Source organism: Podarcis raffonei, chromosome 17 (assembly GCF_027172205.1).
Source record: "Podarcis raffonei isolate rPodRaf1 chromosome 17, rPodRaf1.pri, whole genome shotgun sequence".
Taxonomy (NCBI): Eukaryota; Metazoa; Chordata; class Lepidosauria; order Squamata; family Lacertidae; genus Podarcis; species Podarcis raffonei.
In genome coordinates, this window is record NC_070618.1 from 41,334,438 (window position 1) to 41,348,119 (window position 13,682).

General features: G+C 38.1%; 1 protein-coding gene across 6 annotated transcripts in view; it reads left to right on the plus strand.

Moving 5' to 3' along the window:
• The window catches only part of RBM10 (RNA binding motif protein 10), a 49,298-nt gene that overhangs the window by 16,530 nt on the left and 19,086 nt on the right, over window positions 1-13,682 (plus strand). For 5 of the 6 annotated variants that reach the window (XM_053371317.1, XM_053371318.1, XM_053371320.1 and 2 more), the window contains exon 2: window positions 12,655-12,775. The exons of the other annotated variant lie outside the window; for it this stretch is intronic. In XM_053371317.1, the coding sequence (XP_053227292.1) occupies window positions 12,766-12,775 (10 nt within the window). In that variant the 5' untranslated portion in view covers window positions 12,655-12,765. The remainder of the gene's footprint in view (window positions 1-12,654; window positions 12,776-13,682) is intronic. 6 annotated transcript variants of the gene reach the window in all.

Consider the following 13,682-nt stretch of genomic DNA (forward strand, 5'->3'; position numbering starts at 1 on the left):
TAATCTTTTCCACGCATCCAATTCAATGTTATGCCCAATATCAATTGCCCATTTTATCATTGATTCCTTTACTTCTTCGCAAATAGCTTATAGTCGTTATTCAATAACGAAATTGGTCTGAAATTTTTTACATCTAATATATCCACCTCTTTCTTCAGGATCAGTGTGATATAGGCTTCTTTCCAAGTGTTTGGCATCCTTCCTTCTCTTAAGACTTTATTCATTACTTCACTTAGAACAGGTGTCAGGTATTGCGATAGTGTTTTATAATACTTTGCTGAGGTAGTCCGGTCCTGGGGCCTTCCCTATTTTCATTCTTTTTATTGCCTTTATGACCTCTTGTTCTGTTATCTCCTGGTTAAGCATTCTTTTTTCTTCTTCTGAGATTTGATGCAATTTATGGTCATGGATATACTTTTCTATTCTCTTATTGTCTTCTTTATCTTTCCTATAAAGATCTCTATAGAATCTCTGAAATACTCTGAAATACTAATTTCTTTCGGGTCCTCAATCATTTTATCCTCATCTTTTATTTTACAAATTGTGTTCTATTTTTGTCTTGCTTTTATTTGCCATGCCAGGAATCACCCAACTTTGTTGGCCGACTCGAAATTTTTTTGTCTCATGGCTTTTATTTTCCAATCGATCTCCTGTCCCACCACCATGGAGAACTGAGACTGCAACATTTTTATATATCGTTTTATTATTTCATCTTTAGGTTTTGTTATAAGCTGTTTTTCGTTCTCCATGAGCTGGGATAGGATCTCTTCTTTCTTCTTCTTCTCTCCCTCTTTTCTGGAAGCTGTTTTTTTGAATCAGGAAACCCCTTATCGCCGCTTTGCTCGCGTCCCAGACTATTTCAATTGGTGTTTCTTTGTTTAGATTCCATTTAAAATAATCTGTTATTGTCTCTTTTGCAGTTTCCACTACTCTCTGGTCATTAAATAAGCTCTCATTCATTCTCCATCTATGTGTAGAGGGGTCCTTTCCTTTTAATTCCATATATAGCGGATTATGATCTGACAGGGTTTTGGGGAGGATTTCAATTCTAGTTACTCTCGGTGTTAGAATCTTAGAAACCCAGATCTGATTTATTCTGCTGAAGCTTTGGTTTGGTTCAGAGTGAAATGAAAATTGTCTTACTGTTGGATTCCTTAATCTCCAGATATCAATTACTCCCAATGTATTGGCCATATCAAAGAAGGCCTTCGGCAGTTTACCTTCATATGTATTTCGCCTCTTTGTTAATCTGTCTAAATCCAGTACCACCACTCCATTGAAATCTCCCAGTAGTATCAATTTCTGATCTAAATACTCTAACATTATTTCATTCAACTTTGTATAAAATTCAGCTTTCTTATCGTTTGGTGCATAGATCCCCACAATTAGCCATTTTCCCCCTTGAAACCCAATTTGTACAATCAATATTCTTCCCTCATCCTCCTTAAAAATTAATTTTGGATCATGCTTCTCTTTTACATATATTACCACACCTCTCTTTTTGTTCGAATCTGACACGATAAACTCTTGGCCCAGTTTTTTATTTTTATTTTTTTAAAAATGATATTTATTAAGATTTTCCACCGTAATACAATAAAAAATCAAAAAAGAAGAAAAAAAAACAACAACAAAAATTTAAAAACACATACGGTTCACAATCCTTATTTTCTATAACATATTTCCCTGACTTCCCCACACCTCTCCCTCTTGTACTCCAGGTCAGATTGTTGGTTCAACAAGCTCTTATCCCTATTTTTAAACCTTTTTATATTTAGTTCCTTTTTCTAAAAAACCAATTTTGCCTTATAGACTTCATATTTATACATCATTGCTTATTCTTTAATCTTGGCCCAGTTTTTTATTACTTAAAATTCTTTTGTGCTTTTTTGCTACATGTGTTTCTTGCAGGCATATGATATCTAGGTTTCATTTAATCAAAACATGGTTAACTTTTCGTCTCTTATTTAAATTGTTCATCCCATTGACATTCCAGGAAAATACTTTCAGGTTCATTATTTCTTTTATCTAAGAGTTCCCACTCAGTTGTGCTAAGTTTACTGTTCTTTGTTGTTGTCTTCTTCTTCTGATTCCTCTCTCTCTTCTTCTTGTTCCTCCTCTTCTTCCTGGTGTTCTTCTTCTTTCTCCTTTTCCTTTCCTTCCAATTCTTTCCTTATTTCGACTATCAAAGTATCATAGTCTTTAATCTCTTTCCCATTCTTGCCATTCCCCTGTCTAGATGGTCTTCTTTCCCCTGGTGTTCTCCCTCCTTTCTTCATTTTAACACAATAACTTGTTCAAATAATGAATTAACTAACACAGTTCTATTTTCTACCTCTGTTGTTGTTTAGTCGTTTAGTCGTATCCGACTCTTCGTGACCCCATGGACCAGAGCACACCAGGCACTTCTGTCTTCTACTGCCTCCCGCAGTTTAGTCAAACTCATGCTGGTAGCTTCAAGAACACTATCCAACCATCTCGTCTACCTCTAGGGGTCGCAAATTTAAATGAACAGTCTTTCAATTGCAGTTCCCCTCCGTCCCCACACAATGGCAGCAGTTCCAATAGTAACCTTTCCTTAAGCAAAGTTACTTTCAATTTCTTTGCTCATCAGAGGATATCTCCTTTCACATGGCTGGAGGACTAGACAGAGAAACTGCCATAAAAAGCAGGAAAAAAGCAAAAAGAAAAATGCAAAAAAAAAAAGGGTGGGAACCACCAAAAAAGCAGTAATTCAAAATATTGTAATCCAAATTAGGGATCTTCTTTTTTCCACCGATTGTCAGCTTAATCCAAAATCTCTCCAGGAGGAACTGATGATCAGGAAAGAGTGAATCGTAGTGACTCCCTTCTCACAGACAGCAAAGAAGGAGAAGCAGGGGGGCGGGGGAGTTTGGGCATGTTGAATCCAGCTCTCTTTTACTCCCTCACGAGTAAAACAGCCCCAAAATCTCCTCATGTAGACTTTAGCCAGACGTCTTAACTTTCCTCAATATTAAATTAAAGTTCATGTTTCTATTAATTTTAACAAATTAAGATCCGCAGAGTCTCTCCTCAAAGAAGGTAGAAATACAAATAAAAATGGTGGAACGTAACGAACTTGATTTCTGGCCGCTGACACAAAGTACTCCGACCAGGACGATACACAAGTTTTATTCACCTTATATACCACCCAGTTATCTCAGCAAGAGTCCTTGCCTCGGAACATTTAAACAGTACAACACTCACTCAGCAGCTACTTTCTTACTTTCTCTCCTCTTTCAACCTTCTGCCATCCTCTCCTCACCGCTGGGACGGACTCCCTTTTTTTCGCCCCTCAGCACACCGAATCTTGATAATTTTCACTTTTTAAAATCCTCAAGCAGTAACTGCTTTTAATTATAGTCCAAATCCGTTTTTTTAGTCTTGGAAGCTTGCTGCTTTCACTAGAAGCCTGAGACTGCACAACGCGGGATCTGCTGCTTCCCCTCCGTGCCCGCAGCTCCATTCCGTCTCCGAGCCTATTGTCTAAAGCCCGGGGAGCAGGAGAGCACGACCAGGCACCGCCAGGTACTCCGTCCCCCAAGATAATCCTCTTGGGGTTTTGAGGTCCGCATAGCCTTCGCAGAGCCTCTAAAAACCTCCCGCGTTGCCTGAGACCCCCCCAGAGGGTTATCTCACGCTTCTTTTCATGGCCGCGGCTCCACTGGAAGTCGGCTCTAATCTCTTTCAAACCCATGCTTATACCTCCAGGAGTCTTTTAAGTCTAGATTTTCTACCAAATTAACAAAACTGGGTGGTAGTTTCCCTTGTCCTTTATTCTGTCCAGTTCTATCTATTAGAGGGTTGATTACTCCATTAAAATCACCAAGCAAAAGTATTTTATTTTCCAAATATTCTAACAGTTTCTTTTCTAGATTTTTGAAGAAAATTGATTTTTTTTCATTAGGTGCGTATACACCTGCAATGATAACCTTTTCTCTTTGGCTTTTTATTTTAATTATTATTCTTCCATTAGGGTCAGAGAATAGCAATCCTGTTCCCACTAATGTTGATTTTTCTCAGCTTCTTTATATGCAGAAGCGCAAGATTCGTTACGAGTTCCATGCTTCCTCTCTATTGAATTACCTTAAGTCCAACCGTATACCCAGGAGTTTGAGACTACAAAAGGTGTCTACTTTGTTTACCAACGATATTGAATTTAAACAGAAATTGATTTCCATTCTCAACAAATGTTCTTTTGATTTAATGTTACTTTTAGTTCAGAGGTCTAAGGTGGAGGTGGTTACTACGCAAAATGAGACTGCTAAGATCAAAGATCAAATTAATTCCTCTTTTGAGAGTGCCATTATTAATAAGCAAATTGAGACTATGCAGTCCCAATTGAAGGAATATTCAGACTCCATTTTATCTTGGAAAACTTGTAAATTTTCACTTGATATTCAGTATTATGAAACAGATCAGGTATATCCATGGTTCGAAAAAGTTTCTCCTTCATTACGGTCTCAGTTACATATTGATAACAGAACCATTAGTCAATCCAGTCTGTCATCCCAGTCGGACAGAGAGGAACCACAAGTCTCCTTGCGCCCTCTCCCACATAGGGTACAGCTCTTAACCAAGGGGATTTTCAGAAGGGCAGACTCCCGAGCAAGAAGGAAATTTTGATTGTCAACGATTCCTCACGCATTCTGTCTGCTAATGAATTACAGACCTTACTAGGTTTTGTTCCCAAACCTGCTTATAATGCTTTCCAAACAAGAGTTGATTTATTCAAGTTCATACGTAATAATAGATTATGTGACATATTTGGTATAAGTGACCAATTGGAACGCCAATTTAGACCCAAATCCATATACATTCCAGCCAATTCCAGTCCATCTATTTCTTTATTTCATCAATTGGTCCTACGTGATTTGGAAAAAATGGAGAAGAAAGGCCCAAAGTTAAAGATAATTTGTCCAGGCTTCAACGTGATTGTTTAAAAACCTTATCACATGATCCAAATATCATAAAGCCAGCAGACAAAGGGGGTGGTATTGTTATTCAAAATACTCAGCAATACATCATGGAGGCTAAGAGATTGTTATCTGATGTAAGGTTTTATCAGAAAACATCAAAAGATCCAATGGATTCCATAGCTACCATTTTAAAGACAGTCTTACAACAAGCATATAGCGTTGGAACCATTGATAAACATCTGAGTTCTTATTACCTCCTTTTCTTCGTATCCCAATTTTTTACTGCCTTCCCAAAATTCTTAAAAACATTCATTCTCCCCCTGGCAGGCCCATAGTCTCTGGGTCGGGATCCGTCTTGGAGCCTTCTGCTAAATATTTGGATATTTTCCTGCAACCATTTGCAAAGGATTCACCAGCATATTTGCACGACATGGTCCATTTCATTTGTATCATTGAACATACTAAAGTTATTGATACCATGGTTCTTGCTACTTTGGATGTTGCCTCATTATACACCAATATCCCTTTGGATGAGGCACGTTCCATTATTAGTCATTTGTTACGGTCTCGTACTGATCCCATACCCCCGCCCGATTTCCTTTTGGATTTATTGGACATTATTTTCGAAAAGAACTATTTCTGTTTTATCAACCAATTTTATTTTCAATCACAAAGTGTAGCTATGTGTTCTCCCATAGCCCTTTCAGTAGCGAATATTTTCATGGGTGAATTTGAGAAATATATTTTAAACAACAATCCCTTTGCATCTGCTTTAATACTTTATTACAGATTTATTGATGATTTGTTTTTCTTGTTTAGGGATGAGAATGAGTTTCTGCAGTTATCTTCTTGGCTTAATTCCCTACATCCATGTCTATCTTTTTCAGGTCACCATAGCCCCGTATCTTGGTTTTTTTTTTAGATGTGGAGGTCATAAAACATAATGGCTTTTTAGCTGTCAAACCTCATAAAAAACCCACAGATTGTAATTCTCTCCTACAGTATTCCTCATTTCGCCCTAAACGACTTAGGAACAACTTACCATATGGACAACTCCTACGTCTTAAAAGGAATTCCTCTCTTGATGATGATTTTCATAAGAATGTTGACCAGCTAGCTGATTCTTTATATGCTAGGGGATATCCTCTCGATGTAGTCAATAAATCTAAAATTAAATAATTTGTGAAGGATCGTTCTGTACTACTCAGCCCTTCTAATATTTCACGCACACAAAATCATATGGGGACAAGATCATGAAAGATGGCTACAACAAAGAATTGCAATTCATTTTTATGTTTAAGTCCACCCTGAAGGACTTAATTCTGAACTGGATTTAAATAGTTTTATTTTATGTTTTTCTATTGGTGTTATATTGGTCTGTAACTTTAAATTGAATTACTATAATTCAGTTTCCAAGTAATGAGTGCAACCTGGGAATGGTTACTTATGCTTCAGGTATCATGCAACTAGTAGCATAGTTACATATCCTCATGACCACTGCTCCTTGTGCATTTTTCTAATCTATGGGGTATGTACCCTTGTTCTTATTGTATTTGTAGCATATGGGTTGTAATGTGTGAAGTTTATATATTTTTCACGTACACAGGTCATTGTTTCATATTTGAATTCTTTTGTAGTTGTGCTGAAGAAGATTCCAGCGAAACAGTCAGATTATCCAGGATCACTGTCCTACACTGTTATTCACTTACTACTTCGGCACCACGAACGCCTAAAAAGTTTTTCCGCTCAGCTCACAAGATAGCGTCTATTACTTTGTTTTGATTATAGACTTATTATACTTCTATGGACTTTCAAAGATTGACAGACATGTGTTCATTTGATTTCAAATATATTAGAGAATTTACAAGTGTACACATTTTGTTTTTGTTTTCGTTGTACTAAATTATGTATATTATGCAATAAGAATTGCAGTGCTATCTAGTATACTGGTCATTGTGTTGCTTGTGTTGTTTGTTGTGTTAAGTTTGCAACACGGGTTGTTCTGTACTGGTTCTAAACAGGGCTTAACATAAATCACCACTCCTCTTTTTTTTACCTGGTCTGCTGAGATAAATTCTTTTCCTAATTTGGGTTTTATTAACACTTTTATTATCTCTTGTGACATGCTTTTCTTGAAAACAAGTAACATCAAGTCTGTTTGATCAGAATATGTTGTATTTTTTTTCCCTTTTCATTTAGTCCGTTAACATTCCAAGACAATGTTTTTAAATTCATTTTTATTCATTAAAATATAATAAAGAAAATAAACTAGTTACAGAAATTAATACCCAATACTTTATTGAACTTCTACGCGTTTTCACTACTGTGTTCTAGGGTTGTAGTTTTTGGACTGGACTCTTTTTGGTATCTGTCTCTCACTTCCTAGTTCGTTCCTATACGTCCTGTGGAATTTTTCGGCTTCTTTTACTGTTTCTAGTCTCCTCCTCTTCCCTTTGAAGGTGAAATAAATTCCTTTAGGGAACTCCCATTTGAAGAATATTGATTTTGCTTTTAGAGCTCTAGTCAGAAATTTCTATTTGTCTCTCTTTTTCAGTAGTTGGGGGGGAATCTTTCAAAATTTTAATATCCTCTCCTCAATTTTGAATTTCTTTTTCCTTTTAAATTGTAAAATCTTATTTCTTAGTTTATTTGATGTGAATGTGATCAGGCAATCCCCAGGCCATTTATTTGCCTTTGCTTTCCTAGAGTTGCTTTCCTGAATATATTTTCTGTATTCTCTAATATTTAATCTTTCTTTACCTCTAACCAATTGGCTAGCTCTTTAATAATGGTTTTTTTGTATATTTTCCTCTGGCACCTCTGGGACACCCCATATTCTGAGAGTTTTTTCTCTGACTTGCATCTGAAGAATGGACATTGCATCCCAGGTTGCTTCCTGTGTGATTTTAAATTCCTTATTTTCTCTTTTAACCTTTTCACATTCTTTCTTATTTTCTCTTAATTCTTTGGAGGATTTTTTGGAAATCTCTTCCAAATGTTGTGTTTTGTTTTTAAGTTCATGTACCGTTTTTGTTCTTTATTTTCCTTGAGAAAATCGTTTACTTGTGTTTTTATAATTTATAATTTTATAATTGATTTAGTATTTCCCTCAATTTCCCCACCCATCCTATCCAATTTATCATCCATTCCTTTTACTTTGTTGTTCATCTTTATCTTAAAATCACAAAATTCCTTTTTCATTTCTCCTATATCGTCCTTCAGACTCCAAATTAATTCTTTTAAATACATCTCCTGGTCCATCCCAGAATTCCTTCTGCCCTGTTGATTATAGGTTGGGCCCACATTTTGTTTTTTGTTTGATGACACATTGGTCTTTTCCCTTAATCATTTTGGTTGAATATTACCACTGATTACTTTTTCCAACAGACCAGACTTCTGAAAAAGCTCACTTATCACACCATTGTTATGGTTGCCCACCCCATTTGCATTCCTCCGTTCACTTTTTATAGAAGTTGCAGCTTAGTCTACTCCTTATTCTCCAAGAAAATGTTTTAACTCCTTCCAGATATTGGAGTAATTGATATTTCTCTGTGAACTGACTTTATACCACTATTCCCAATTACTATTAAATAGAATGCAATCAAAATAGAACCACTAATAATAATAATAATAATAATAATAATAATAATAATAAATTTTATTTATATCCCGCCCTCCCCAGCCGAAGCTGGGCTCAGGGCGGCTAACAACAATAAAACAATACAAAAGTACAACACAAACAACACTCTAAAATCATTCATTATAAATTAATTATTCAACAGATATCAGAGCCAAAAGATATCTTTCGAGATTTCCAAGTTATTTTTCCTCCCCTCCTTTTTCTAATGAAATTTCCAGTATTTTTTGCTGGTATTATTTTTCCAATCAATTTATGTGTTGTTGTTAATCCCTCCCTTTCTATTTTATTTCTACTTAAATATTTCTTTCATATAAAGCACCTATTAAAATAGGGTGCTGTTTCTTTTTTTCACCACCTGGTGTCGTTGTGTCTAGTCCTTCCACTCTTTCTTGCCACCGTCTCTCTTGTAGTCTTCCGTTCATCTCTTTGTCTTCTTCCCTTTCCTTCTCCTGAGTCATGCTGCAGCTCAATCCCCTTACAAATCATGCTGCACCATATTTATTGTGAGTAAAAGTTAAATATTTAGTTCAAGATTGGTTCTCTTTTGGTGTTCCTTTGTGTCCTCCGTTCCTTTCCAGCTTTTCTGCTGAGTCCTTTTATGCTTGTAGACCTTTGAGCTTTTGCGCTTTCCTCTGCGTTTTACTTTATCACTGTTTTGGGCTTTCCTTCCCTTATCTTTTTCCACTGCTGCCCCTGTTCCATTATTTAGTATCTAATATTTGTGGTTTTATATCTCCCACCAGTTGCTGGAGGTCTCATTTAGTATTGCTGTTTCCCACACACACACACACACCAGCAGTTTAGATTCCTCACAGTCTTTTTATTTTTCCAGGGGGGCAGGCATGGTCACTGCAGATTACTCCTTACAATTATCTTTTTTAAAACTGAAACTTGTGGAGGTTTCCTGTGCTATCTTTTATATACAGTGAAAAGAATTTCCAGAGTAAAAAAAAAAAAAAGATTTTCCCGGCCACTGTTCCTGGTGTTCTGGTCTGCTGGAGGATACTCTTTGTTTTACGTCCCCTCCCACGACCTCACAAACGTTGTGTTTACTGTTATTACAGTTCACTTGTTTCTCTTAACTTTCGCATCTCTTTAGCAGCCAGATAGTTGATATTAGGGATAAAAGGAACTGGAAATTCTACCGCCGCTCTTACCGTTTCAGGTCTGAGGCTTTTTGTCAAGGGGTGTTCATCTCCACGCGTCGGGGGCTCTATGCTCTTAACACCTATTGCTTAAGATGGAGAATATGGAGCACCCTTTCTTGACACCGCTGGATACTTTCGATTCAGGGTCACCCCCTGAATCTTTTCTGGGGACGTGTAGCCTCTGCGTTACCCCCCCCCAATAAAACCCTTCTAACAGCTGCTTCTTGGAGCCTCTGTGAAGCACACCTGTCCCAGAGGCAGTAAAAACCGGAAGTCAAAGCTTTTGATTGCTTAGAGTGGAAATACCTATTAGCAGTACTAACTAACATGGAATTTGGTCCCAACTTCTTACAAACCCTCTGAGGCTATGTGCTTCAACATACACCCCATACCCAAAAAGAATTCGCCAACATCACCAAGATAAAACTTTGCTGCACCAAGTTCAGATACCTAGGGGTACAAATAACCAGAAACCTCAACAAATTACCGTATTTTTTGCACCATAACACTCACTTTTTTCCTCCTAGAAAGTAAGGGGAAATGTCTGTGCGTGTTATGGAGCGAATGCCTACGGGTGGCGGGGGGATCTGCTGCAGTCGTGAGCAGAGGATCCATGGTTCCCCTTCCTTCCCTCCTCCGTGGTTACAAAGCATGGATCCACATGGATCCTCAGGATTTTTGCATTAGGCTACTCCAAACTCACCATCAGATCACATGTCTGTGGCCACAGCATGAACCACAAAAATCATATATCCACTATTTCGTTTAGAATATTTTTTTTCTTGTTTTCCTCCTCTAAAAACTACGTGCGTGTTATGGTCTGGTGCGTGTTATAGAGCGAAAAATACGGTATACCGTATTTTTTGCACCATAACACTCACTTTTTTCCTCCTAAAAAGTAAGGGGAAATGTCTGTGCGTGTTATGGAGGGAATGCCTACGGGTGGCATGCCTACGGATTTTCCTCCTCTAAAAACTACATGCGTGTTATGGTCGGGTGCGTGTTATAGAGCGAAAAATACGGTATACCTCCACAACTACAAACCCTTATGGTGACAAATCAATAAAGTTTAAAGCATGGAAAGAAGTAGGTAAGCTGTCCCCAACCCTATCCCCACTAATTCCCCTGGCACATCACCCATTATTCCACCATGTAGCACAAAACTTCCAGATTAAAACCTGGCAAACCAAAGGCTTATACACCTAACAGACTTCTACAAAAATAACAAACCATATCTACATAAGAAATACAAGACAAACTAGGGGACACCCAAATGCCCTGGCTAACACACCACCAATTACATGCCCTCTTAATCCAGTAGTAAAATCAGCAGCAACTAGGCCCTTGGCAACCTTTGAAAACCTCCTCCTAACAACAAAGGGACACGGCAAAGGGATGGTGTCCGCAATATACAAAATACTACTCCAGAATCCCACAAACCCCCTAAACATAATCAAAAAACTGGGAGGATGACATGGGCTATGAGATTAACTCCACCCAATGAACCAGAATGTGGTCTAAACCTCCCTTTAAATCCATATCAGTGAAAAGAAAAGAATTCACTCTGAAACTCACAGGTGGTATTTAACACCATGAAAATTAAGGCTAATACACCCAGGAACCTCACCAAAATGCTGGAGAGGATGTACCTCCACAGACACACCTCCACGTGTGGTGGGAATATTCTAAGATCCAACTCTTCTGGACATCAATTATACAAGAAATATGCAAAATAACTAAGCAAGTATTAGAAGTCACCCCAGAACTGGCTCTACGGAACATCTTCCAAGACAATAACCCCCACTCACAACACAAAGAGCTCATAGCCCACCTACACTCAGCAGCCAGAAGCATCATAGCCAGACACTGGAGAGACCTGTCATTTGTAGAGGGATCTTGTAATTTTCTATTGCCCTGGTTGTGTTCAACCCTATATGTGTTGTAAGCTCACAGGGCTGCTTTGCTTTCATAGGTGATTGCTGACTCGAGATGTAATAAATCCTGGGTTGCAAATGAGAGTGAGAGGACACAGTTGCTATTGTAAAGGGATTTTATTTTTATGGTATTTGTAGCTTTATTTGTTGTGGCTCAAAAGTTATTTAGTCCCATAAATCTTTCTAAATCTCTCAAAACACCTGAAATCCAGGAAAGAATTACTGTATTTTCCATCTATAAGACAATCCCATGTATAAGATGCCCCTTATTTTGGGAGACTCATATTTAAGAAAATGGGGGGAGATGGCCCTGTGTGTAAGATGCCCCCTAATTTTGACATCATTTTTTAGGCGGGGAAACCCTAGTTTTATACATGGAAAAATACGGTATCTCTCTGATGGGCACAATAACGATGTGCTCAAGGTCATACAGCTGTTGATTTCAAATCTTGGAATACATCTGTAGAGACTTGGAACCTAGGCTTACCTGATTAAAATATAAAAAAGATTCATTTAGGAGTGATAATTTTGCCTCCTAGTAAGATGAAGGAGTCTGAGGTATGTCGTGGTTCTCCATTAAGGTTCAGGAAAAATGTCACATGGTAATCTGTCAACATTCATTCTGTGGGGTAGCCATGCCACCTTACAAGGGAGGAACTGTAGCTTGGTGAACTAGGCCTGAGTTTAGGTTTTGAGCATGCCTTAATCCAGAACCAAGGGGCCAAATTGGTTCCATATTTATATTGACATGGGCATTAGCAAAGTTCATACTTTGGATAGCTTTGAAGTTGTGTGAGTGTACTATAGAAATGACGGATCTGAGAAATAACCAGATAAAATGGGATATATATATATATATGCTTATGTATATAACATGCTGGTGTTTAGTTTTTAAAAGATGCTATCTTCCTCTTATTATTATTGCTGGTGCCAAGCTAGGGTGGGAATCTCTGTGTGAAAATGCTGCTGATTTATTTCATCTATTTTCTCTGCAGAGATAATTGACACCCCACTTTTCATGATATGCTGAAATGATAGTCACCCACTGAAGAGCCTGGCGTTGGGAGATTCCTGAAGCACTTGCACTTCACGGGTAGCAATGGAGTATGAGAGGAGGTAAAATATTTCTCTAACTATTTCTGGCTTCTAAGATGGAGTAAGGCAAACCACTTTTGCCTGGTGGAGTGACTCAAAGTAACCACATTAGCCCAATGACCAGTTCCCCACCTTTTGCCACTAAGCATGTAAACAGTTGGATGAGTTCAGCACTAATTCTGAGCTCTGCTTTGCTGTGTTGAAAAGTGGGTGTAAGCGTAAATTAAGAGTGGTATCATTTTAACCACTGCTGTGCTCAGCATCCCTATTAGCAGGTGGCACAGCACTGCAATAAAATGGGTGGGATGTCACTTCCTCTTGTGCAGACCTCCAGGTACCATGAAGTCTTGCTCAGGAGTGCTGTGGTGTAACATAGGGAGAAAGGTTTTTAGTTTGGGAGTTCATATGAATAATCTTAATTACCATTTCCTGACTGTTCTTCATCCTCTGTGCAAGGCAATGGTTTCATAATGCATCCTACCGCCACAGAAAGCAGGTAAAGGATGGGTTTGGCAATGATGTGAGGCCTTTGGATGGCAAGCCAGCCCTGCATTATGACAACTGAGGAATCCTGTTTTTTGCACAGGATCCTATTTTGAGAAACATTATTAATAAAGTGCAGAAGGGGTGGAGGGGGCTATTATTTAATAAAACAACTATCTGACTTTTAGAAGACATCTGAAGGCAGCCCTTTTTAGGGATGTTTTTAATGTTTGATGTTTTATTCTGTTTAATATTCTGTTGGTAGCTGCCCGGAGTGGCTGGGGAAACCCAGCCAGATGGGCAGGGTATAAATAATAAGTTGTTGTTGTTGATTCCCACTGTACTCTGTCATTAGACTCAGTTGTAAGTCGGTAGGTAAATGGGAGCCATGTGAGTGAGAGGGAAACACATCGTGGCCTCTGTTACATGGCTCCTACATATGAAC